Raw genomic sequence first — 25853 nt, 5'->3', positions numbered from 1 at the left:
ACAGTTTCAAAATCTCCCTCCTCATTGGCTCAGACCATTACTGGGACATAGTAGAGGACCACATTTCCGAGGTAACGGCCCTACAGCTATGAGCTCAAAGTTGGATAATCTATTTTCCAGTCCTCTTCCGATTGAAGACACCTACACACCTATCTAGACCAACTCATTTTATATTGGAACTCATAACAGCAGTGAATGTAATCTTGAGCAGTTTTGGGAGCTGGAATCAACTGGAACTAATTCAATTCATGACACAGACAAGAGCTTCCTGGCAGAATACTCCAAGACATGCATCAGTTGCCAACCAGATGGCTCATACTGTGCTAAACTGCCATGGAAAACAGATCATCCCCCATTACCATCCAATCGTGAAATCTGCTGGAAGAGTACATAATCCCTTGTATTTTGTCTTGCTCAAACACCAGAGTTGTTACTAACCTACAACAACATAATTGCTGACCAAGTCAAGAAAGGTTTTATAGAAAAAGTGGTTGATCCCTCTGACCACCCAAGCAATACACATTACATACCTCACCATTGCATGAAGAAAAACTCGGCCACTATGCCGATATTAATTGTTTATGACTGCAGCTGTCGCCAGTGAAATCATCACCCGTCATTAAATGATTGTTTGCTACTTGGACCATACTTTCTTAACGATTTGTGTGCTATTCTCCTTTGCTTTAGAACTCACAACTATGCCATATCAGCAGATATCGAGAAGGCGTTCCTCTGTGTCACCCTTCATGACACGGATAGGGATTACACACGATTCTTTTGGCTGAAGGACGTTTCCAACCCAGATGACCAGTTTGAAGTCTACCAATTTAAGAGAGTATTGTTTGGTGCAGTGAGTTCGCCATTTATTTTGTATGCCACCATACACCACCACTTACAACAACACAATAAACCACTTGCTCATTACATACTACACAACTTGTATGTTGACAATGTTCTTTCTGGCCACCCTTCAGAGAATGATATCGTCCAATACTACCACAATGCCAGATCCCTCCTGTCTGAAGCCTGCTTCAACCTTAGATCCTGGGTGACCATCAGCCAACAACTTCTCACCATCACTCAAAGGGAGCAAACCACTGAACCTACTACACCTAACAACATTCTGGGTATCCTTTGGAATCTGCACTCGGATCAACTGTCCCTTGCTTCTAAGGGCCCATCTATTACCGGCAACCTACTCTCCACCAAGAGAGAGCTGTTACAAGAATCTTCTAGAATATTTGATCCAATTGGCCTTACAGCTCCAGTCACCATCCAAGCCAAATTGCTTATTCAGAATATCTGGACACAAAATATCAAGTGGGATGAACCACTGGGATCAGACTTAGCCCAAGAGTGGCACCAAATAGCTACTGACCTGTGACAACTACACCAATTCTCTATCAACAGGAAATATCCCACAACATCCGATGCATCCGTTTTAGAATTACATACCTTTTCAGATGCCAGTCTCAAGGCATATGGTGCAGTAATCTACCTCCATTCACAAGCTCATACTGCATTTATTATGGCTAAGTCCCGTGTGGTTCCATTAAAGTCTCAAACCTTATCACGGCTGGAATTAATGGCAGCTTTAATCACCGCAAGACCGACTAAGTTTGTACTAGATTCCCTGGAACTTGCCAACATTCCTGTATATGTGTGGGTGGACAGTCAAAAAGCCTTGTATTGGGTTTGCAGCCATAAAAGATTGCCACAATTTGTTGCTCACCGAGTCACTGAAGTCAAAAATTTACTTCCACTTGCATCTTGGAAGTATTGTCCTTCAAGTAACAATCTTGCAGACCTTCTCACCAGGGGCCTCAGTTTTGAACAGTTTCAGTCCTCAACATTGTGGATCAATGGTCCGACCTGGCTGTGCAACCAACAACAGTGGCCAAGATGGGATTTTCAATCGTCAATATCTCACCTTAATGCAGTGGCAGCAATCATTGAACCCTTTGTGCCGACCGACCAACCACCTACAACAGGCCTGCATTTCCTCATTCAAGCGACAAGGTTCAGCACACTGAGAAAACTCTTAAGTGTCACATCTTACGTCCACAGATTTATACATAACCAGCATAATTCCAATACACAATGAAGAGGTCCTATCACACCTCAAGAGCTCACCCAAGCCAACAATACTTGGATCTACAGTTGTCAATATGAGGTTTATTGGAAGGAAATAAAGAACTTGTCTATTCCTAATCAGAAATGTCTTAATCTTGTAAGACAACTTCACCTGTTTCTAGATCACAAGGGATTCCTGAGATGTGGAGGCTGAATCCACAATGTTCCTCTGACAGAAGATGCCAAGTTTCCTTATCTGTTACCACCACAACATCTGTTTACAACTTTATTTGTCTACTCCATTCACACCCAATTGTACCATGCAGGAGTCAACAGCACAGTCACCACGATCTGCCAAAATTTATCGGATACCAACAGCAAGACAATTTGTCAAGACCCTGTTACACTGCTGCACCACATGCAGAAGACAGTGCGGTAAACCTTATCCCAACCCTGACCCAGCTCCGTTACCAAAACACAGACTGCAGGACCTCCCCCATTTACTATCATGGGTGTAGATTTCACTGGGGCTCTTTTCGTCCACCACAACAATGAGGAACAAAAGGTATACATATGTCTGTTCACATGTGCCACTACTAGGACCATTCACGTTGAGGTAGTGACCGACCTCTCAATGGAGACATTCTTGCTTGAATATCAATGTTTTGCCAGTCGCAGATCACTGCCCCAAGTAATGATGTCGGACAACACCTCAACCTTCACATCTGCAGCAGGAGAACTAACCAGACTTCTACAATCAGAGAACTTATCAACCTCATTGGCAGCTCATGAAGTTGCATGGAAATACATTCCCAAAAAAAGCCCTATGGTTTGGGGGCTTTTGGGAACGGTTGATCGGGTTAACCAAAATCAGTTTGAAGAAAGTATTGGACAGATCCCATATCAGTTTACCTGCACTGCAAACAATGATCACTGAAATTGAGGCAGTGCTCAATGACCGCCCGCTTACTTATACCTCTAGTGACATTGCTGATCCACAACCCCTCACCCCTGCACACCTCCTCTGTGGCAGGAAGATGATACGGCTATCTCATGAGTGTCAAGCTGATGACCTAAGTGACCCTGATTACAATGACAATTCACAACTACGAAAATGAGCCAAGGTCCAAGCTCACCTTCTACAGAGCTTTCAATCTTGATGGAAGCATGAGTATTTAACAGCTTTAAGAGAGTACCATCATGCCACAGGCCACAACCACCAACAAATCAAGATTGGAGACATTGTCATTGTTCATGATGATGGGCTACATGTGAACTAGCGATTGGCAGTTGTGACAAAATTGCTTGTTGGAGGTGATGGTTTTACCCATGCAGTGGAGATACGAACAAGCACTGGTACGACTAACAGACCTATTGCCAAGCTGTATCCACTTGAGGTGTGCAGCACCGAAAAGTCAGCTAACCAGAATTCACCCACACAACCTACCGAGACCACCTCTAATGAAGTGACACCAGCTGAATCAAGACCAGTGCGGCAGTCAGCAAGAAGAGCTACAGAACGAATGTCAGAATGAGTGGAAACTCTCCGTGCCCCCCCAGATGATGTAGAGACATAGAACAATGATGTAATACTTATATCTGTATGTAGCCTTAATTAGAATATGGTATTGTAGATCACGTGTGTATGACAAATGGTAGGCATGTGTACTGTATGAATTGCTCTGGCTTTCAGTGATCGTGATGAGGATCAAGTCGAACCCATAACAGCTGCCTTCGTATATCTATATAGGAATTACATTACTTCTTTTGTACACTTCACCAAAATGCAAATATGTAGCATAACTTTCTTGAACTTTAGTGCACTTTAATAACATAATGTAAGTCACGTAACAAGCTTGGTGCAAATCTGATCAATAGTCATAAAACTAACAAATGGTTTTTGTACATTAAAAGAGGCTGTCATGCCTAAAGGGTAAACCACTTGTAAGAATAACTTTAAAATAATTGATATGTGTATACATATTGGCGACAAGAATTTCTATATACTCATGCTATGGCTACTCATTTTGGGAAACTACAGGAAATCCAATGTGAATCAGATATCAAGTCATGCTTACAAAGAGTAACCTTGTACTTTGAAGCCAATGAGATTAATGCTAAGAAGCAAATTGTAGTGTTACTTAGTTCAATTGGTGGTTCTATTTGCACTCTTCTAAGTGATCTACTTGCTCAGTTACACCAGGTGAAAATCACTTGAAGCTATTTCAAAAGCTTTACTTGATCACTTTGAACTGAAATGCTCCATAAGTACAGAAAGATTTCATTTCTATAAACGGGATCAGACAGCTACTGAGTCAATTACACAGTATGATGCAGCCCTGAGGAAGCTTGCTACCCATTGTGAATTCAAAGGTACTTTAGAAGAAGCCTTACGTGATCATTTTTGTGGGCTCCATCATGAAGCCATACAATGGTGTCTATTAGCAGAGGCTACCTTGACCTCAATAATGGAGCATTGCATGGGACAGTTGGAGTAAGGTCATCTGCCCAGTAATCAGTGACTGGTTCATTATCAGAAAGTGGAACAGATATAACAAGATCACGAATGTGGTCAACATGTCAATGAACAACACAACCATTATCCAGTTTAACCATGAATGCTAATGGACCATGGGCTTTTGTCAGTGTTCCAGGTAGCCAGGATTTACCTGAAGGAAAATCATGAACATATACAGTATCTCCAATGTTGAAACATCTCAATTTGGTTCTAAGATCATGATGTTTCTTCTGAGAATGCTGTTTCTGACTAACTCTCGTCTGTATTGCTGTATCAGGGTGAAGGAAGGACAAATGAGATCTAAGTTGTCTACCTATCAACAGTTCAGCAGAGAAAATGCCAGTAGTAGTGTGAGGATTGATGTGGTAGGTGAAAAGAAAATGAGAAACTCTTGTTTGTAATGAACCTGGAGCAGTTTTTTCAATAATTCCTTCAGTATCTGAACTACAAGTTCTGCAAGGCCATTGGTGGCTGGGTGATATGGTGCTGATCAAATGTGGTGGATCCATTCATTGTCACAAATTCAATGAAGTCTTCACTGGCAAATACAGTTGCATTATCTGAGACAATGGATTCAGGAATACCATGAGCAGCAAACTTTCTCCTCAGACTCTCAATGGTAGCTGTTGAGGTAGCTGAATTAACAATTGCAACATCAAGCCATTTGGAGTATGTGTCAACCACAATAAGTAGCATCTTCCCTTCCACTGATCCAGCATAATCAATGTGTAAACGTGACCGGGGATGGCGAGGCCATTCCCAGGGATGCAATGGAGCAAGTGGTGGAGCATGGCGGGTTTGTTGGCACTCATTGCATGATTTCACAACATCTTCAAGATCTTTGTCAATCTGGCCACCAAACAAAACTTCTAGTAAGGCTCTTCATTCAGGAAATTCCCAAGTGACCTTCGTGCAATAATGTCAGTACAGATTGCCTGCCAGCTGAGGGTGCAATCACTCTACTGCCTCGTAGGATGCACCCATCTTGCACACTCAGTTCATTTCTGTGCTGATAGTGAGGAGCAAATTCATCACTAGTAAGTGCCTGCCATCCATTCAATACAAAATTTCTCACTCTTGATAGGGTTGGGTGTTGGTCAGTCCATTTGTTGATGTGATTTGCAGTTATTAGTGATGATTGCAAGTGTTCTAAAAGTAAAATAGTTTTACCAGGTAAGGGAACATCTTCTGGGCTTTCTGGCAGTGGTAATCAACTTAACATATCAGCATTTGCATGGTCTTTGCCTGGTCTGTAGGAAATCTTGTAATCATAAGCTCCTAAGGTTAATGCCCATCTCTGGAGTCTGGCAGAAGCCATCTGAGGAATGGGGTGTGATTCTCCAAAAATGTGTTGAAGGGGCTTATGGTCAGACCGGATGGTGAATTGTCTGCCAAAGAGGTATTGGTAGTATTTCCTAACACCATAAACAATGGTCAAGCCCTCTTTATCCAGCTGGGAGTATTTGCGTTCTGCTGGAGCCAGTGATCTTGAGGTACAAACAATAGGATGCTCCAAGCCATCTGGACCCTTCTGTGACAAAACAGCACCTACCCCATAAGGGGAGGCATCACAAGATAAAATTAACTCACAGTCAGGATTGAAATGAGCTATTAAGGCTGTGGATGAAAGTTGATGTTTGGCTTCTTCAAAGGCTTGTTTCTGTTTCTCTCCCCAGTACCATTTTGACTTCTTCTGTAACAGAAAATAAAGAGAAGCCAGGGTTGTGGCTATCTGAGGTAGGAATTTGCTGTAGTAGTTCACAAGTCCAAGGAATGAACAGAGCTGTGACACATTTCCAGGGGTAGGAGCATCAGTATTGGTACGTACCTTCTCTTGAGTTGGTTGTAAGCCTTTGGCTGAAATAGTGTGCCCTTAGTAATCTACTGAAGGTAGCATAAAAGAGCACTTCTCTTGCTTCAGGTAAAGCCCTGCTTTTTCTAGGCAGGTAAAAACTTCTGCTAGGTTGTTAAGATGCTCAGTCTTAGTCTTGCCTGTCAGATGTATGTTGTCGAGGTAAATACATGTGTGAGGTAAACCCTGAAGAATGCTTTAAATGATTCCAAGAAATACACAACTATCAATGCACACTGAAGTTTTTACCAATATGCCAGATTACCGTTTGGTATTGCTTCAACTCCTGCTATCTTTCAACAAGGAATCTTCTTCCAGGGGTACTTGCAAATAAGCATGTGCCAAATCCAGTTTGGTGAATTCTTGACCACCTGAAAAAGAAGAAAACAAGTCATTGACCTGTAACATGTACTCTGTGGAGCTGTGACCAGTCCAAACGAAAGTAAGCCAGCCAATCACACCCAAACAAACTGGGGCCATCACCAGGAGCAATGAGAAGATTGAGCTGCTGTTTTTGTTTATTCGCTTCTACAAAAACAGGAATAACACCAACTGGTTTAGTTTTCTCACCAGTGTATGTCTTCAGTGTAGCATTAGTTGGCTTCACAGAGGATGCCTTATAGTTGGGCCATAATTGTGTAAATGTGTTTTCACTTATCACCAACTTAGCAGCATCAGTGTCAATCTCCATGGTCAGGTTAACATCATTCAAAGTAACAGGGAGTGCCAAAGGTTGATTGGTGATTGACTTAACAGTAAACATGTTGTACTCATCATTAGGGATGCGGCGATTATGCTGGCATAATTTCGGGCATAATAGGTATGTGTGGAAATCAGGAATTATGCTAGCATTTTGAGGTGATTATAAAGCTTTAACAGTAGGAAAATCTGCAGATTGCACAATTCCGTTAAAAAAGATCGAGATACTCTAATAGAGCAGTCAGAAACTCTAATAGAACAGTCATTGAATATTATTTACTCTAATAAAGCAGTCATATTGAAATGAAATTCTCTAATACAGTAACCAGCTAAAGAATTCAAGACTATTTGAAGCCTAAACATCAATGAAAATGGTCTGATACAGCAATAAACTGGCATTATTAGCCAATTATGGTGGCATAATTTTGGGAATAATGGGCAATTCTCAAAAGCATAATAGGTGATTTTTTGAGCACTGCTCAAAAGCATAATGCTCAATTTTTGGAGCATAATAGCCTCATGCCTACTCATCATCATCCTTCCCCTCGTCCAGATGGTGGGTTTTATTAGGCTTTCCTGTGTGTTTGAGTACAGTTTGTGGTTTTTTTGAGTCCTTGATTTTGCTTCTACAGACTTTTGCCAAGTGTCCTTTTTTACCACAGGAGTGGCAAACAGCATCTTTGTGTTGACATTCTGGAGCCATTTGACTTCCTACACAACAGTAGCAGATTAGTTTCTTGACAGCTGTGTAGTGCAAGTCAATAGGATTGTGGTGCTGTTTGGAGCCTTGAAGATCAATGGTACTTTATTTTGCTGTTTCCATTGCTTGTACTAGGCCAAAAGCTTTTTATAGGTCAAGTCTGGTTCAGCCAGCAGACGTCATTGGATGTGTCTGTCATTGATTCCACAGACCAGTTAATCTCTAATTATCTCCATCAGTTTGTCACCATAATCACAGTGTTCTGAAATTTTCTTAAGTTCCACTACATAGGTTGCCACTGATTCCCCACGTTTACGAAAATGAGAATGAAACTCGAATCACTGTATTGTAACAGACGGTTGTGGCTGATAGTATTCAGACATCAGTTTGATCAAATCAGATAGAGATGTGGCTTTTGCATCATTAGGAGCTGATAGAGAACGAATCAGCCTGTAATTGAGTGCACCAAATGCACCTAGCAATATAGCTCACTGTTTAGCTGCATTAGTAACATCAGCAGCTATGAAAAAAAATTGTTGCAATCATTCAGTATAGGATTGCCAGTCCTCAACTTGGCTGTTAAATTCACTAATAGCAGCAAGAATTGGAGTAGCCATTTGAATCCTCATTGCCAATATGTAGTAACCCACTTAATAGCTAAGAATATAATAGTGAATTGAAACACAAAACTACAAGACAACTACAGCAACTGAACAGAGTACAAAAGTAAGACCTATATATATACCTAAGTACAAGTAACCACAATAAAATTATTGCCATAGTGGCTTACACCAAAAATGCAATTACAAGAAATAATGTGTGTGCATGAAACCCAATAAGTACAGTTATCACCGGTAATAACTACACAAGTAGATGAACAAACCTCAAACGCACTTCATAAATGCAGGCAGATTTGGCATAACAGAACCAACTTTTATGTTTACACTGAATGTTCTATTAGAGTAATTAGGTGACTGTTCTATTAGAGTATCTAGATCTTGTACACCTCCAATACTGATCCGGGTCCTTGTTGCATAACCTTTGGCTATAAATTCACTAATAATGCCTTGGAAAGATGTTTATAAGGTGAGTTTATGAGTATCTGTATTAGTGATCATATATTTGTGCTAAGACAAAATTTCCACGGCATATTGATCAAATAACGCCTATAAGTGAAGGGGGGGGGGGCTTCAGCCCCCAAAGCCCACCCCCTAGATCTGCCCCTGATCCCTATTATACAGTACTACTGTACTGTAGGATTATTGAGCTCGAGGTACCAATCATACAAAATGTTAATAATCACGATCACTTATACATGGTTACATCGAGTTCCCTAATCAATACCAATAACACTAGTGTTGCAGGAGCTAAAAACGACCTTGATCAGTGACTTGGGACAGCTACAGGAGAATTACATTCATCTATAGGATGCTTCACAACAATCTGAACAAGCTACAAAGTTGTCGGTGCCAGGAAACATATGATCTAATCCAAAACAGCCAAGCTGTAAAAAAAGAGTGTGGCCCTCAAAAAGGCTATGGTGAAAAAAGATGTGAAATCCAAGGTGGCAACCAAGAAATGGCTGCAATGGTAGGTTAATGGTAAAATTTTAATAAAGACAATTCAGGTGAATTTTGGTGCCGCTTGGTCTTGGCACATAATTCGCCTTAATTGTCGTTATAAAATTTTTACCATTAAACTACCATCACAGCCATTTCTTGGCCACCACCTTGGATTTCACATCTTTTTCACCATAGCCTTTTTGAGGGCCGCACTCTTCTTTTACAGCTTGGCTGTTTTGGATTAGATTTCACTTCTTTTTGCATTTGTATACCCCAAAGCCAGCCTATGGCCGCCTTTAAGGCTTTCTAAACCTATCTTTTTTTATTTACCACAGGAAGAAGAAAAGATGAAGCAGATGTTAAATACTTTAAATATTTCTGATTTTGTCAGTAAATGTACTAATTATTTATAATACGTATATTTATTACAGAACTCTCTACATGGTGGTTTCTTTGTAACTAAACACTCTACAAGGTGACTTCTTCTAGCTGATCTTTCTACAGGGTGAATTGTTTGTAGCTGAACTATCTACAAGGTAACTTCTTCTAGCTAATCTTTCTACAGGGCGATTTGTTTGTAGCTGAATTCTCTACAGGGTGATTTGTTTGCAGCTGAACTCTCTACATGACGGTTTCTTTATAGCTGAACTCTCTACAAGGTAGTTTCTTCTACCTGATCTCTCTACAGGGTGACTTGTTTGTAGCTGAACTATCTGCAGGGTGGTTTTTAGTAGCTGAACTCTCTGCATACAAAGTGACTTTTTCTAGCTGGTCTCTCTACAGGATGACTTGTTTCTAGCTGAACTCTACAGGGTGATCTGTTTGTAGCTGAACTTTCTACAGGGAGATTTGTTTCCAGCTGAACTCTGTATGTGATGGTTTCTTTGTAGCCGAACTCTCTACAAGGTAATTTCTTCTAGCTAATCTTTCTACAGGGTGACTTGTTTGTAACTGAACTCTCTACACGATGGATTCTTTGTAGCTGAACTCTCTACATGATAACTTCTTCTAGCTGATCTTTCTACAGGGCGATTCATGTGTAGCTGAATTCTCTACAGAGTGATTTGTTTGCAGTTGAACTCTTTACATGATGGTTTCTTTGTAGCTGAACTAACTACAAGGTGACTTCTTCTAGCTGAACCCTCTACAGGATGAAGTTTTCATAGCTGAACTCTCTATAGGGTGATGTGTTTGAAGCTGAACTCTATACATGATGGTTTCTTTGTAGCTGAACTCTCTACAAGGTAACTTCTTCTAGCTGATCTCTCTACAGGGTGAATTGTTTGTAGCTGAACTCTCTACAGGGTGATTTGTTTGCAGCTAAACTCTTTACAGAGTGATTTGTTTGCAGCTAAACTCGCTACAAGGTAACTTCTTCTAGCTGATCTCTCTACAGGATCACTTGTTTCTAACTTATCTCTCTATACGGTGAATTGTTTCTAGCTGAACTCTCTACAGGGTGATTTGTTTGCAGCTGAACTCTCTACATGGTGGTTTTTTTGTAACTGAACTCTCTACAAGGTGACTTCTTCTAGCTGATCTCTCTACAGGGTGATTTGTTTGTAGCTGAACTCTCTACAAGGTAACTTCTTCTCGCTGATCTCTCTATGTTTGTAGTTGAACTCTCTATAGGTGATTTATTTGCAGCTGAACTCTCTACATGATGGTTTCTTTGTAGCTGAACTCTCTACAAGGTGACTTCTTCTACCTGAACTCTCTACAGGATGATCTTTTCATAGCTGAACTCTCTACAGGTGATTTGTTTGCAGCTGAACTCTCTATATGGTGGTTTCTTTGTAACTGAACTCTCTACAAGGTGACTTCTTGTAGGTGATCTCTCTACAGGGTGATTTGTTTGTAGCTGAACTCTCCATAAGGTAATTTCTTTATGGCTGATCTCTGTACAGGGTGAATTGTTTGTAGCTGAACTCTCTACAGGGTGATTTGTTTGTAGCTGAACTCTATACATGATGGTTTCTTTGTAGCTGAACCCTCTACAAGTTATATAACTTCTTCTAGCTGATCTCTCTACAGGGTCACTATTTTGTAGCTGAACTCTCTACATGGTGGTTTCTTTGTAACTGAACTCTCTTAGTAGGGTCAAAAACTATGGTTACGTGACCAACCTCTGGCTAACAAAGTTTGATGGTTTGATATTGTACTTTAGGGTATTTTAAACAAAATGAGCCCCCATGCCGCTTTTTAAAGTCCAGGGAAAGTTCAGTAGAGCAAAAGTCTAAAATGGTTACTAGCTGACATGTGCAAAAATAAAGTAATGATAAAAATTCAAATAAAAGTTCTTTTTTACACTAATTTGGGGTCAAGGAATCCATTTCTAATATTATTTTTGTGATTGGATATTCCCATAATCAAGAAAGTTTGGTAGCTACCGGAACAAACAACTAGCTAGCTGTTTACAGTGATTAAGCTTTGTTCTTTCATCTCCACAGGCAGTAGTACCTTTCTTGACAGAGCACAACCAGAGTTAGCTGGCTAAAACTAGCTGACAGTCAATTCTTTGCAATGAGAAGCAATGAATTGCTGATACCAAAAATTGTCAACAACATTGGTCAAATTCAAGCTGCTCAGGTGAATAGAAAGCAACTCTCTAAAAAGCACAAGGAATAAACTCCAGCACCTATGTGCAGAGATGGGCAAGCTGTACAAGATCTAACATCATGCTTCAACATTGCTTTCCATTTGATCCAGCATCACCTGCTCTAAGAACCTTACAATTAGCTATTCCAGCTATACCTGAGCTCATTTGAGACTTCAAGAAGGCCAAGGAAGATGGGGAGACCCAGCCAATAAAAATTTTTAGATGAGCACATCTATTTTAAAGAAAACTCCATCCATAACCACATAAAACGTAATTCGCATCTCACCTTTGCAGGGATTCCATCAAGAAAAGTCTCTGAAAAAGACACTAAAAATATAACAAGGAGAAATGGATGGCAGGACACTAACATCCATGTTGATGTCAGTGGTCTACTGTCTCTACCTGAGCTCATGAAACATCGTATATCTGAAAAATACCTAAACCTTTTCAATCCCGATGGTACTATCAGAAGGACTCAAAAGAGCAAACTTCTGCAGAAGTTAGCATTACAGCCCCTTGATGCCAACTCCTACACAGCATTAGTGGATATGATGTAGTGCCTAACATCACCTACGGGTCAAGAGTGATGGGTCTCCATACACTTGGGGTGACTACACCAACAAAATAGGGTCTGTGATCCTGGCACAACATGTCAGTGTTACCACCATCATCTGCATCAATGATCCCCATGACTATGCTGAGTCCATCAAAGATGATGAGCATGAATTACGTATTCAGGGTCAAGGTCCCATACCCAATGTATATATGAAGCCAGCTGATCTATTTCCCATGGTCTGCAAATTCAAGACAATTCTCTGCATTGCTGGCAACAAGAAATGCCTCCAAGCTCTAATCAAAACTTATCAGTTCTCAGAACTGTCTATGTCTATCAGTCAGGAACTAGTTTACTCAGTGGGTGAGGACTGTGTAAGTCTGTCAATGGGTGACACCAAAGAAAGCCTGAGCTTTAGCCAAGGTCAGCTGGCACAATTATGCTATCTGTTTATGCAGCACTAAGATCGATATCACCTGTCTATACCAATAATTGATGCAGAAGACACAGATGTGTAAATTCAGGCTGCAGCCATTTCACATGACATTTCAGGTATTATATTACCACTAAGAAGCAGTTGTTTTTTTCTGCAGAGGTATGTGTACTGAAGATTTTACCAAATCTCTTATACCTTTTCATGTCTTGACTGGCTGTGATGCCAACAGCTGTTTTTCTGGACACAGCAAGATATCCCTATATGAGAAATTGTCAAAACGTACTGAGGCCCGTAGCCTCATCTCAAAGTGTAGAGAAGGCCTTCTAATGAGTGATGATGTCTTGAATGACCTAAAGTCCTTTGTTATCCGCTACATCTATGGAGACACACAAAATTCCTCTCTGAATCTAGTCTGTGCATCCAAATGGAAAAGACTAAAGAAAAATCTTTGATGCGTTTGCTTCCTGATGATGACAATCTTGAGTAGCATATCAAAAGAGCCAACTTGTTAGCCTACGTTCGGTGGCACCATGACCTGAGAAAACATCCCTCTCCCATAGGTCATAGTTGGGAATTAGTTAATGGCTGTTGCAGACCAGTGCGTCACACAAATCTACCCTTCCAATTTTACTTTCAGTCCCATCAGTGCAACAGGATGGCTATGACTCTACCAATTCAGAGCTGAATCTGAAGCTGCATCTGAATCTGATTTTGATACTAAACCTGAATCATCAAATGAGTTGGAGTCATTGGATGAACCTTGAATTAGACTTAACACAGTATTTACAGTGGAACCTCTCTTAACGGCCACCTGAGTTGGGCGGTCACCTCAGCATCACGGCCACGTGACTATGGCCCTGACTGATTCTCAATCAGTTTGTACAGAAATAGTTTGCATTAAGTGGTCACCTCTATAACACGTATAACAGCCAGCTTTTGAAGTCCCAAATAGCACTTCATTATACAAAAAAGCCTCTCACAAAGTGGCCAGCAACAGCCATGATGGTGAGTAAACTAGTATAACAGTTTATACTCACAGTTGTGTAACTACTCCATGGCTTTGTGCCTTTGCGTGATTCTATAGCTATAAATTTCACCTCACAATTATGTTGATTTGTAAGGTCACTCTTACTCTCAGTGGCCTTCGAGTTCAATATATCATGATTATTAGTTTCCTTTACCATACAATCACTGCAGAATACAACAGCTATTGAGACAATTACAGCTACACAAAAAAGTACATCCATCTGCCTCGTGGCGGCTCATGTGTGTCTCTGTTCCGTCCTCTCACTTTGGAAACTTTCTTCATCAGTCCTCACAACTTCCTGAATTTACAGTTGTGCAGCTACCAGCTAACTGTTTTTCTAGTCTAAAATAAAAGTTAAACAACAGCTTTTCCTTCACTGGCTTTGTAGCAAGACAGCCTAGTGATAATGTCTCCATACAGTATCTTCTGGCTCTTGTTGGTCATCCATTCTGCTACTTTGTTTATGCCTTTTAGCTATGTAAGTAATGGATTGAAATGTAGGCATGTGTGAGGATAGCTATAATCCCAGGAATCTTCGTATAAAGGCCAAGCCTTGGTTTGTTGCCTATGGCTGCTTTATAGAGGATATTCAGTTAGGCAGCCACCTCTCTATAAAGGCCAAATGCCTCTAGCCCAAAGGTGACCGCTTTAGACAGGTTCCACTGTATATGTATTACATCTTATTGAGCAAAATTCTTAAAATTTTACATTAACAGAACATCCAATCACAAAACTAACATCAGAAATGGATTCCTTGACCCCAAATTAGTCTAAAAAGAACCTTTATTTGAATTTTTATCATTATTTTATTTTTGCGCATGTCAGCTAGTAGCCATTTTGGACTTTTGGCTCTACCGAACTTTCCCCAGACTTTAAAAGGCGTGGGAGCTCATTTTGTTTAAAATACCCTAAAGTACAACATTAAATCATCAAACTTTGTTAGCCAGAGGTTGGTCACAAAACCACAGTTTTTGACCCTACTATCTACAAGGTGACTTCTTCTAACTTATCTCTCTACAGGATTATTTGTTTGTAGCTGAACTCTCCACAAGGTAATTTCTTCTAGCTGATCTCTGTACAGGGTGAATTTTTTTTAGCTGAACTCTCTACAGGGTGATTTGTTTGCAGCTAAACTCTCTACATGATGGTTTCTTTGCAGCTGAACTCTCTACAAGGTAACTTCTTCTAGCTGATGTCTCTACAGGGTCACTTGTTTGTAGTTGAACTCTCTACATAATGGTTTCTTTGTAGCTGAACTCTCTGCAAGGTAACTTCTTCTAGCTGATCTTCTACAGGGCAACTTGTTTGTAGCTGAACTCTCTACAAGGTAACTTCTTCTAGCTGATCTCTCTACAGGGTGACTTGTTTGTAGTCGAATATTCTACATGTTGGTTTCTGTGTAGCTGAACTCTCTACAAGGTGGCTTCTTTTAGCTGCACTCTACACGGTGATCTTTTCGTAGCTGAACTCTCTACATGGTGATTTGTTTGTAGCTGAACTCTCTACATGATGGTTTCTTTGTAGCTGAACTCTCTACAAGGTGACTTTTTCTAGCTGATCTTTCTACAGGGTGATTTGTTTGTAGCTGAACTCTCTACAAGGTAATTTCTTCTAGCTGATCTTTCTACAGGGTGATTTGTTTGTAGCTGAACTCTCTACAGGGTAACTTCTTCTAGCTGATCTTTCTACAGGGTGATTTGTTTGTAGCTGAACTCTCTACTAGGTAACTTCTTCTAGCTGATCTCTCTACAGGGTGATTTGTTTGTAACTGAACTCTCTACAGGTGAGTTTTTTGCAGCTGAACTCTACATGATGGTTTCTTTGTAGCTGAACTCTCTACAAGGTATCTTCTTCTAGCTAATCTCTCTACAGGGCGATTTGTTTGTAGCTGAACTCTCTATATGGTAGTTTCTTTGTAGCTGAACTCTCTACAAGGTGACTTCTTCTAGCTGAACTATCTCTCCGTAGTTGAACTCCATGCAAGGTAACTTCTTCTAGCTGATCGCTCTACAGGGTCAATTGTTTGTTACTGAACTCTCTACAGGGTGATTTGTTTGTAGCTGATCTCTATATAGGTTACTTGTTTCTAGCTGATCTCTTGAATTCTCTTCAGGGTTACTACTCTATTACGATTACTGCTCTATTAGAGTATCTTGATCTCTCGCTCTTGCTACACCAAGTTGGATTTTGTGTTATAACTCCATGGCTTTAAGTATGATTCTTCTACACCATTGAAGAACCTTTCTAAGATGATTACTCCATCTGTACAGCAATTTTCAAAGCATAACCCCAAGCGGTTTTTCTGGTAGGCATGACAAGTAGTCACTTTTTATTAGGTAATCTCGATTGTATAATTTTTACACACTGTTGGTTTTTTCGTTGTATCTGTCTGGTTTTTAGCTCAATTTCTTTCAAACCACAAAAGGTTTGAGGTTCAATAGTTATCCTATTCACCCACCGATTTTCAGCTTCTTCCCATAAGCGGTTTAACCTGTAGGCATGACAACATATTGGTGTTATTTTTTCGTGAATAATCGCTAATAACTCTTTGCCTGTTTATCGTAACAAGATGCACCTTTATACCCTTCTTCTGTGTGCCAAATTTCAAGGAAATTGGATATGGCATTCACATTTTATAGCAGTTTTTGTAAGTGTGCAAAAAGAGGAAGAAAAATAAGAAGAAAAGACAATAAACTAAGCCAATTTTTGAAGTCGTATATCTCAGGAATGCTTGAAGCGATTTCACTCAAATTTGGTATGGGGAGTACTGAACTTTGCGGGTGTGTCCTTAGCAAAAATGTTCATTTCATCAAGGCAGCACAGAGCTATGGAGGTGCAAAAATTGCGTTTTCGTTCTTCCTGTCAATATACTCACAGGTGTTGCTCGCCAGCTTCTTGGTCCGCACAATACACTACCGTGTGTCTTGATACTGTGCACTAAAAGCAAAAATACATGGCATGAGTGGGTACAGTATTGTTCAAAGTTGCTGTGTGTAGAACTTGAGGGGAAAGCAAATGATCATTGGTTAGGAAAGTTCTTTTGTAAGGCAGAAAGAAAGAAAGCCATACTGACCTGATACACTATCATATATGTTGTGCTCCATTGTACTTGCTGTAAAAGCAGGGAGAACTGATGTTAATATGTGATCTACTGAGTGAAAATCTGACACATAGTATGCTTAATTCTGTTTTTGTGATAAATCGCATTGCAGTAAACAACACATGCTAGAAAAATAATTTTATGTATGTTTTATTGCTCCAGTAAACAGTGAAATACATAATACTCAAATATATAATTGGATTCCCCTCTTCATTAAGAGTAAGAATGTCTATTTTACTTCTGTATTGTGAAGCTATATGAGCTATGTGTACTTGTTTGTGTTATGATGAATTCCCTAGTTCATGGTGAACACAATGAGACAACTCCTAACTCCATAGCCTGTTGCACTTGTGACTTATGGTTACTTAACTGAGCACTTGTAATATATTTTCAGTATTGGATGCTTATCCCCAAATACTCCCACATATAATCTTCAGGTATTATAACTTCAGCACTTTTCACTTGGTACATGTAATTGCCAGTAGACTTTGATTCCTTCATTCAAGCATCCAACAAACCATGAAGACCAGTGACAAAGCACATCTGTAGCCTGCTGAATGAAAACCCAACTAGTCCACTTTTTTTTTCTCAAAGTTTGTTTTGTGGTCTAGAGGGAACAACAATAGGCTTTTATGATTCAGCCTTAACTGGTGAATAAGTAATGATTATAATGATCACAGGAAGAGGAAAACAATCAATCTGTACAGTGACTATCATATTATACTTAACCAATTCTACCAAGTCATTATGAAGGAAATGTAAAGTTGGTTACATTTTTCGGTGGAAAAGCACAAATCTTAATATGATCCTTACTATACAGTACTAGATAAGTGATAAAAACCAGTGTTATCTTTTATATAATTATTTAGCTGCAACACCAGCAAAAAGACAAAAAGTTTCGGATCAAATGTCTGCATCAGGTAATTTTTATGTGCTGTTGTATTGTATACTTTAAGCAACCAAACTATAGGAATTTTATAAGATAGCATGGATGATTACAATATACAAAGGGATCACCACCTAAAATATAAATTTAACCCCTTGCTTTATAGCTGATTGTATGGTGATTAAATGTACATTTGAGATGATGATTGCTGTTTATTTAATAAGTCCTTTTATTGTAATGATTCCTACTAGTGTGTAAAATTCCTAATTAACCAGGCACAGCTGGCCAAAGGAATGCCTGTTGTTTGGGAAAATATGTCTGTGTGTATGCGCACAATACATAGGCAAACCCTATTGAGTGGTTTCAATGATAGGCTTAACCCTCTTCAAGTAAACATACATAGTTAATAAGAAAGCTAACCTTCAGTATGGTCCATAAATAACCTTGTTTTCTATAGATTGAAACTTTTTTTTTGCTCATGTGGATGTGTGGACAGACACGCATACACAATATATGTAGGGCTGAGCAATCATGATGATCTATACTAAACCAAACATTCACGATACACTTCTGAGACAGTTCATTGTGTGAATAAATCTTACTAGTTAAAAAGCTTACCTGTTAGACAGCATTAAATTTCTAAGGATACTATTATTTAAATGGTAACTGCCTATGGCATTAGTTGTGTTGAACAGTTGTACACAAGCTTGTTAACATAAATGATTCATACAAATTTGTGTATATACAATACTAATGATGCATATACAGTTATAACATTATGGTAGTCATCATAATTGGGATATGTTGCATCCTACAATCATGAAAGTAGCAATTGCTTAATCACATACATACTGTATTGTTCTGTACTCCTACAGAAAGCCTATGTATATATGGTACTGCCCAAGTGCAATGTCGTTTCTCATAAGTGCAAGTGATTAAAAACTCGCTAATTAAAGGGTATGACAGCCATTTTACTAGTGAGTCATTATCCTCTAGTTGAAGGATAATTAGTGAGTTTTTAATCGATGTTGCGCTTGGGCGGTACCGTAAGTGCTACATAACTGGCACTATTGTCACTGTTTACAGTAACAGTTATTGTAACACATGCTTTAATGTTATCTAATGATGTTCAAACTTCTCTGCAGGTACCTACCTACCTACCTACCTTAAGTAATTTAACCTGCATAACAATAATTTTTAATGGCACTTAATGTACAGACATATAACCACGATAGATATGAATAACACTGTTGCTAAACTGCCTACAGAATTTTACCATAAGGTGTATTATGTAGTAGAGTTCCACAGGTTCCAGGGTTCTAGAGGTTCAATGGTTGTAGGGTTCCTGAGGTTCCAGGGTTCCAGTGGTTACAGGATTCTAGAGGTTCCATGGTTCTAGGGTTCCAGAAGTTCCAGAGGTTCCAGAGGTTTCAGGGTTCTAGAGGTTCCAGTGCACTGCAAAAAAAATTATGTTTCTTGATGTTTCATGCCTGACGAATTATGATAACTCCCTGAGTCAGAAATACCCGAATGTGCATAATTCCTGAATTAAAGGAAATGTATATGGAATTGTGTAAGGAATTGTCAGAATTAATTTATCTTTCAGTAGTTATATACACAAATGTGCCTAATTCCTTTCAGGAAATGTGCATTAATTATGGCAATTTTGTGATGAACTTATACATTTCCTGAAAATTTCATTTAAGTTTCATTACAGAAACATCATGGAAATATATCCTTTTGCGCAGTGGTGGTTCCAGAGGTTCCAGGATTCCAGAGGTTCCAGAGGTTCCAGGTTCCAGTGGTTCCAGGGTTCCAGAGTTCTAAATGTTCCAGAGGTTCTAGGATTCCATGGGTTCCAGGGTTCCTGAGGTTCCAGGGTTCTAGATGTTCCAGGGTTGCAGAAGTTCCAGGGTTCCAGAGGGTCTAGGGTTCCAGAGGTTCCAAAGTTATAGAGGTTCCAGAGGTTCAATGGTTCTAGTTGTTCCAGAGATTCCAGGGTTCCAGGCAGGGCCGCCCAGAGAAATTAAGGGGCCCAGAGCAAAAATTTAAAGTGGAGCCCCAGGTGCAAAGAGGTTTCCACTCTGAATCTTCACCCAAGATGCAAGTCAGTGACCAAAAAAAAGGTAGTATCTAGAGCTGACTGCTCTATTAGAGTATATTGATCTTGTAAACAGGTATTCAAGGGCCCTTAATAGGGACACCTGGGGTCCCTTTCAGGCTGGGGCTAGGGAAAAATGCCCCAGTTTCCCCCACCCCCTTGTGGGCGGCCCTGGTTCCAGGGTTCTAGTGGTTCCAGAGGTTCCAGAATTCTTTATGGAGGTTCCAGATAAATAACATATATCTAGTTTTTCGATAAACTGCTGAGATCATTCTAGAATTCAACTTCAACTTACAAAACCTTTACCCAGGAAGCATGCCCCATACACTCTAGATTTACATGTTTTGCGTGCTATAATATAGCAATAATAAATAAATAATGTAAGTGTGATTACATTGATATATCTTTCTGTACATACACTCCCCCCTGTAATTTAAGTTAGGACCTGCCATCACAAAAATAAACCTACCAATTATAAATTTCCTGGAGTTTCCCATGCCATCAATAGAAGGTCACTGTTTTGTAACAACAATAGTAAGTACTGTTTCAGTTGACACATTGTAAAACTTTTGAACTGGTAGTGAGTTAATATTTTGTGTGTACATGCATAATTTAGCTAGGATGACATTGTTAATGTTGAGTCACTACAACCAAAAAGGAAGTTCCAAATGACTATTCTATATTGATAGGGAGAGTAGATTACAGTGGAACCGAACACTTTGAAACCAGGGGTGGTCCGTAAGTATGAGAAGTCTATATCTCTGAAACTGTGTATAAAATTAATAACCTAAAATGTGACCGGGCCTGAAAAAATAGGGAATATGGGCACAAAATACACCCTGTCACACAACGAGTCATATCTCAGTACTGGAATAGAATATCTGCATTCTATAACTTGCATTATAAAGAAAATTAAATGAGTAATACATGCTTAAAAATTTATGGCCATAGTTTAATGATATCAAACGTTATGAACAATGAAAACTTGAAAAAGTAGGACAATTTTATGTGCCCACATGCCCTATTTTTGCAAGCCCGGTCACAATATCATTATTATCATTTTCCCTAATAGAACAGTCACCACTCTAATAGAGCAGTCATTTCCATAGTATGGTTAACCAAGAATCTGGATTAGTCTGGATAAGTGGGGTCCAGTAGGTTTCATTGTAATAACACCAGCCGAAAAAGTTGTTAGAATTTATCTGGACAACAATATGTAAAGAACGATGATTTTTATTATAATACCATACCTGTTTCACTGCCCATACAAAAGTCTCAATAATAGCAGTGAAATTTATCCTGTATTTCACTGGTAGCAGTGAAAAGTTGTAATTGCAATTTCATTGGCTAGAATTTATGTTAACAATATAGCGCCAATTAGTGTTGACGCGTGTTTAATACAGTGACAAATTGTGTACATAGCAACGTTAATGCACAGCATGCATATATGCAGCAAGTATGGTATTAACTGGGAATAGCATGGGTATAGCAGTGAAATTTGGGATAAATACCACTCCTCCAATACAACACTCGTGTTATTTGTACTAGTAATAGCATGGGTAGCAGTGAAATTTGGGATAAATACCACGAGTGTTGTATTGGAGATGGGGAAAATTTCACGATGCAAAGCCGAGTGAAATTTGCCATTTCCAACACGACAACAGTGGTATTTATCCCAAATTTCACTGCTAATCCCATGCTACTCCCAGTTAATACCATACTCGCTGCATACACACATGCTGTGCATTAATGTTGCTATGTACGCAATTTGTCACTATGTACTAAACACGTGTCAACACTAATTGATGCTACATTGTTAACATAAATTCTAGCCAATGAAATTGCAATTACAACTTTTTCACTGCTGTCAGTGAAATACGGGATAAATTTCACTGTTACTATTGAGACTTTTGTATGAGCAGTGAAACAGGTATGGTATTAATCTCATAATCGAACAACTGAATGTGTTACAGTATAATACTCTCAATAGCACCTTGACGTATTATTTTGAAATACGTCAGGTGATTAGCCAATAGAATTAATATTACACTTGTTTGTCAAGGTCCCTTGACAAAAACATGTAATACTAATTTGATTGGCTAAAATAGTGTGGCGTGTTTCTATTAGAAGTAAATGTCCGACTTGACAACTAGTGTTACCATAGTGATAGATGCCCGGCATAGCAACAATATGGTTGCTTAGCAATGGTTGCTAAGTAATTGTTGCTAAGATTAACGTCATTTTGAGACCATAGCAATGGTTGCTAAGTGTGATTGGTCTTTAGCAGTGGTTATTTTTTGGATTTCTGTTGCTTAGTAACAGTTACTATTGTTGTCAGATTAATTTGCAATAGGACGGATGGCTGTGGTATTCGGGATTAATAGTTCTCGCATTGTAAACAGGAAGGAAATAGTGCTCGGCTTCACTCTGCACTATTTTACTCCTTCCTGTTTACAATGCTCGCACTATTAATCCCAAATACCATAGCCATCCGTCCTATTACATATACTAATAATATTATAGCTATAAAGCCTATGCACAATGTATAGTGGCCTGAAAATACTTAATGTTTTCATATTTATTGATCCAGAAAAGTTAATTATTATATAATCTATGGTAGTATTGACAATTGTTGTAGAAGCTTATGATGAATTATTCTTGTTGAGTTTATAGACATAGCTATAACAGTATTTTTACAGACGTAGCTGTATCAATATTTGTAACACATGTTTTTCTCTTATCCATAGTTAAGCCAGTATCCACTACTCCTCCTGTGGCACAGGAGCTGGAAAGAAGAGGTAAAACACTATGCATTTACATGCACTATTGAGTTATGCATAATGATATAACTACACACGCTCTCAACATACGTTGGGCTTTGGCAGTTACTTATTTTTAATTACTGTAATTTGCTTTTTTTCATTGTAAAATAATTTTCATATGCAAAAACTTGTACAAAAATTTGCTGCACGAAAATTTTTATAAAAGATTGAACTACTCTAAAAGAACAGTCATTCACGTAAATCATACGAAAATATTTTTATAATGAAAATTTTTATCACAAAAATTTTGAATGAAAATAAAGCAAATTACGGTACACTTTGTATCATCTCAAAAACATACTTAGTGCAGTTAATATAAACATCTTAGGCCTTTATAAGGCCTTCTGGCATACAGGCTCTGCCTTTACCAAGTACTTTAATCATAATAAAATATAGTATATTGTCAATCTAAGCAGACTGTGTTTATTAAGTAGGTAACCACAATACAGTTTGGTTGCTTGTAAGCAATCTACACGAGTGCGTACATAGGCTTGACTCAAGCCTATGTACGCACTCATGTAGATTGCTCAGCTGTAGTGACTTAGATTTTTGAATAACTAAGGAACTTTAAATTACTGGCATATCATATATCATTGAATCAATAAGCAGAGTAGAATGCTTACCAAAAATGTTCACGTATGGATAGCATAAGCATACAGTGAATTAAGGGATCCAAGCAACAAAAACTTGTGAAACAAGTAACTTTAAAAATATTTTTAAAAATTGATTATCGGAATTTTTTGGTGAACAACTCATTAACTGTGTGGCTGATACCTTCAGACCAACATAACTCAATAATTCATATATAAGATCATGAGATCAATGCTTTCACTGCTAGACAGTATACAAAACAAAGTGCCCAATTCGCTGTTTATTAATTGATATTTGGGACATACGTGTTTAGACAAAATATTTTGTCTAACAGTCCACTTCCTTTTAATGCTGTATACATAGATTCATCAGTTATAACAATGTTATGAAGCAAACAATTACAACAACAAAAATACATTAGGAATCATATGTATGTACAAATAAAAAGTAAGGAAAGTGCCTGCACCTGCAGATGTACTAGCAGATATTCAGTCCTTAATGCTGTCAGGTTGACAAGTAGATAAGCAGACCAAAATTTGGGTTTTGGCAATTCAATACCTTTTGTAAGCACTATATCATTTTTTTGGCAGTGGAAACACAAAAACTCTTCAGTAATGGTGCATTTTTCCCTGTAAGATGTTTCTAAAAGGATTTCATGAGTAAAAGTTTACAGGGGGCATGCAGCACTTGAGAATGGATCCTACAAAACAGTACTACTGTACTCCTTGACAGTACTACTGACCTGTGTAATAGCTGTATATTACTTCTATATACTATACACAGATCGAAAGACTAGAACTAGAAGTAATATGGTGGTGGAGCAGAGTCAGCAGACAAAGAAAAAAAAAAGTTAAAGAAATAGATGACTAAAAACAATTACTGTATTGTGATCATATTGTGATTTGTTCCTTTTTCCCTATCATAGTAATAATCTTATTATAAAACTAACACTAAATAGCAATCTGTATACATTCCATTCAGGTCAATCAGCTATCTCCATAACCACTGCATGTATTGAATGTACTTCATGAAGTGCTTGTCATTTAACTTCACCAAGCCTGTTAAACTGCTTCTAACTGCTGTTGTTTGTCATTTACAGTACGTTGAATGCAAGAGTGCTGCTAGAATTTTTGTGTAAACCACATGGTGAAAACCTATTAAAACAATCAACTTATGCATGACTTTATAATTATGTTTACTCACCATCTAACCACAAGGGTTGTGTAGCTCAGTTGTTACAATTATGGTAAGAATCCCTGCCCGGATTGCATTACTTTACTTTGGGAATCTTTGGTTATAACATATTTTTGCATTCCTTGTTTCTCTTATTCTAAACCTTTTTGGTACAACCTTATTATGTCACTACATGTGTAACCTTTAATTTCACACTGTATATACAGTGGATCCTCACTAATCCGAACTCCAGTAATCCGAACGCTCGATAATCCGAACAGTACAAATGACTGTTTTATTAGAGTATTTGCAAACAAATGTATGTTCTATTAGAGTAATTGAATTAGGTTCTGTATTATTATAATCAATGGGTTCACTAATCTAAACAAATTCACTAATCTGAACAGACTTTTGTCAACTTGAGAACAGAACTGTTCGGATTAGTGAGGATCCACTGTAGCTATGTTAACATTTTCACTAAGTGCATGTTTACATTTCCACTCAAAAGATACACTAATTGACAATAGAACAAATGGATAGTGCTATAGAAAGTTGTATGGTAGCACATGGATTTAGTGCTACAGCCTGACATCATTTCAATGCTGTTGCTATAGATATGCTTTAATAAAAGTGTTAAAGCTTATAAGTATACTGAAATAATCTAACTATAGGAAATTCAGGGCATGCACAGGTACCAATAACTTTCTATCACCTAGCTAACTTCAATGCATGTTGTGCAAAACAGAAAAAATATTGCAGGTACAAAAACAATAAAACGTAGTTGTGTTTGGTGCTTGCCCTACATTTCAGAACTGAGCAAGTTACTGGTTGTTTTTCTGCTTTGTGTTCTTTCACTGAGTATGTCATCTTTTCCTCTCATTTTACATGCACCTTTTTCAACATCACATTTTATATTTGTGCTTTCAGTACACTTAAATGTCTCTGACAACACCAATGTCTGCCATGTAGCATGTGCATGCATGCAAAATCTTACCAAACTTTTCCGTATGTGCATACTTAACTCTAAGTGCATTATACTGAAAGGCCTAGGGTGTGCCGGCTAACTAGCACAGCACAATGAGAGGCATAGACTGATCAGTATAGCAGTGTCTACAACACGTATATAAACAAAGACTGATTACATACATGTAGCGTCAACCC

The 25853-nt window shown here is 38.6% G+C and overlaps 1 protein-coding gene across 3 annotated transcripts in view; it reads left to right on the top strand.

Moving 5' to 3' along the window:
- LOC136239413 (uncharacterized) overlaps positions 1–24442 on the top strand; it is a 249491-nt gene extending 225049 nt beyond the window's left edge. For 2 of the 3 annotated variants that reach the window (XM_066030144.1, XM_066030142.1), the window contains 3 exons: positions 17989–18039; positions 22854–22904; positions 24303–24442. In XM_066030144.1, coding sequence (XP_065886216.1) covers positions 17989–18039; positions 22854–22904; positions 24303–24373 — 173 coding nt within the window. In that variant the 3' untranslated portion in view covers positions 24374–24442. Of the gene's footprint in view, positions 1–17988; positions 18040–20795; positions 20849–22853; positions 22905–24302 lie in introns of all 3 variants that reach the window. The other variant, XR_010693453.1, reaches the window with a different exon arrangement.
- Positions 24443–25853: the final 1411 nt, after the last annotated feature.

Source organism: Dysidea avara, chromosome 11 (genome assembly GCF_963678975.1).
Source record: "Dysidea avara chromosome 11, odDysAvar1.4, whole genome shotgun sequence".
NCBI classification, from domain to species: domain Eukaryota; kingdom Metazoa; phylum Porifera; class Demospongiae; order Dictyoceratida; family Dysideidae; genus Dysidea; species Dysidea avara.
Note: the sequence above shows the minus strand (reverse complement) of the source record. Positions and strands in the feature narration are given on the sequence as shown.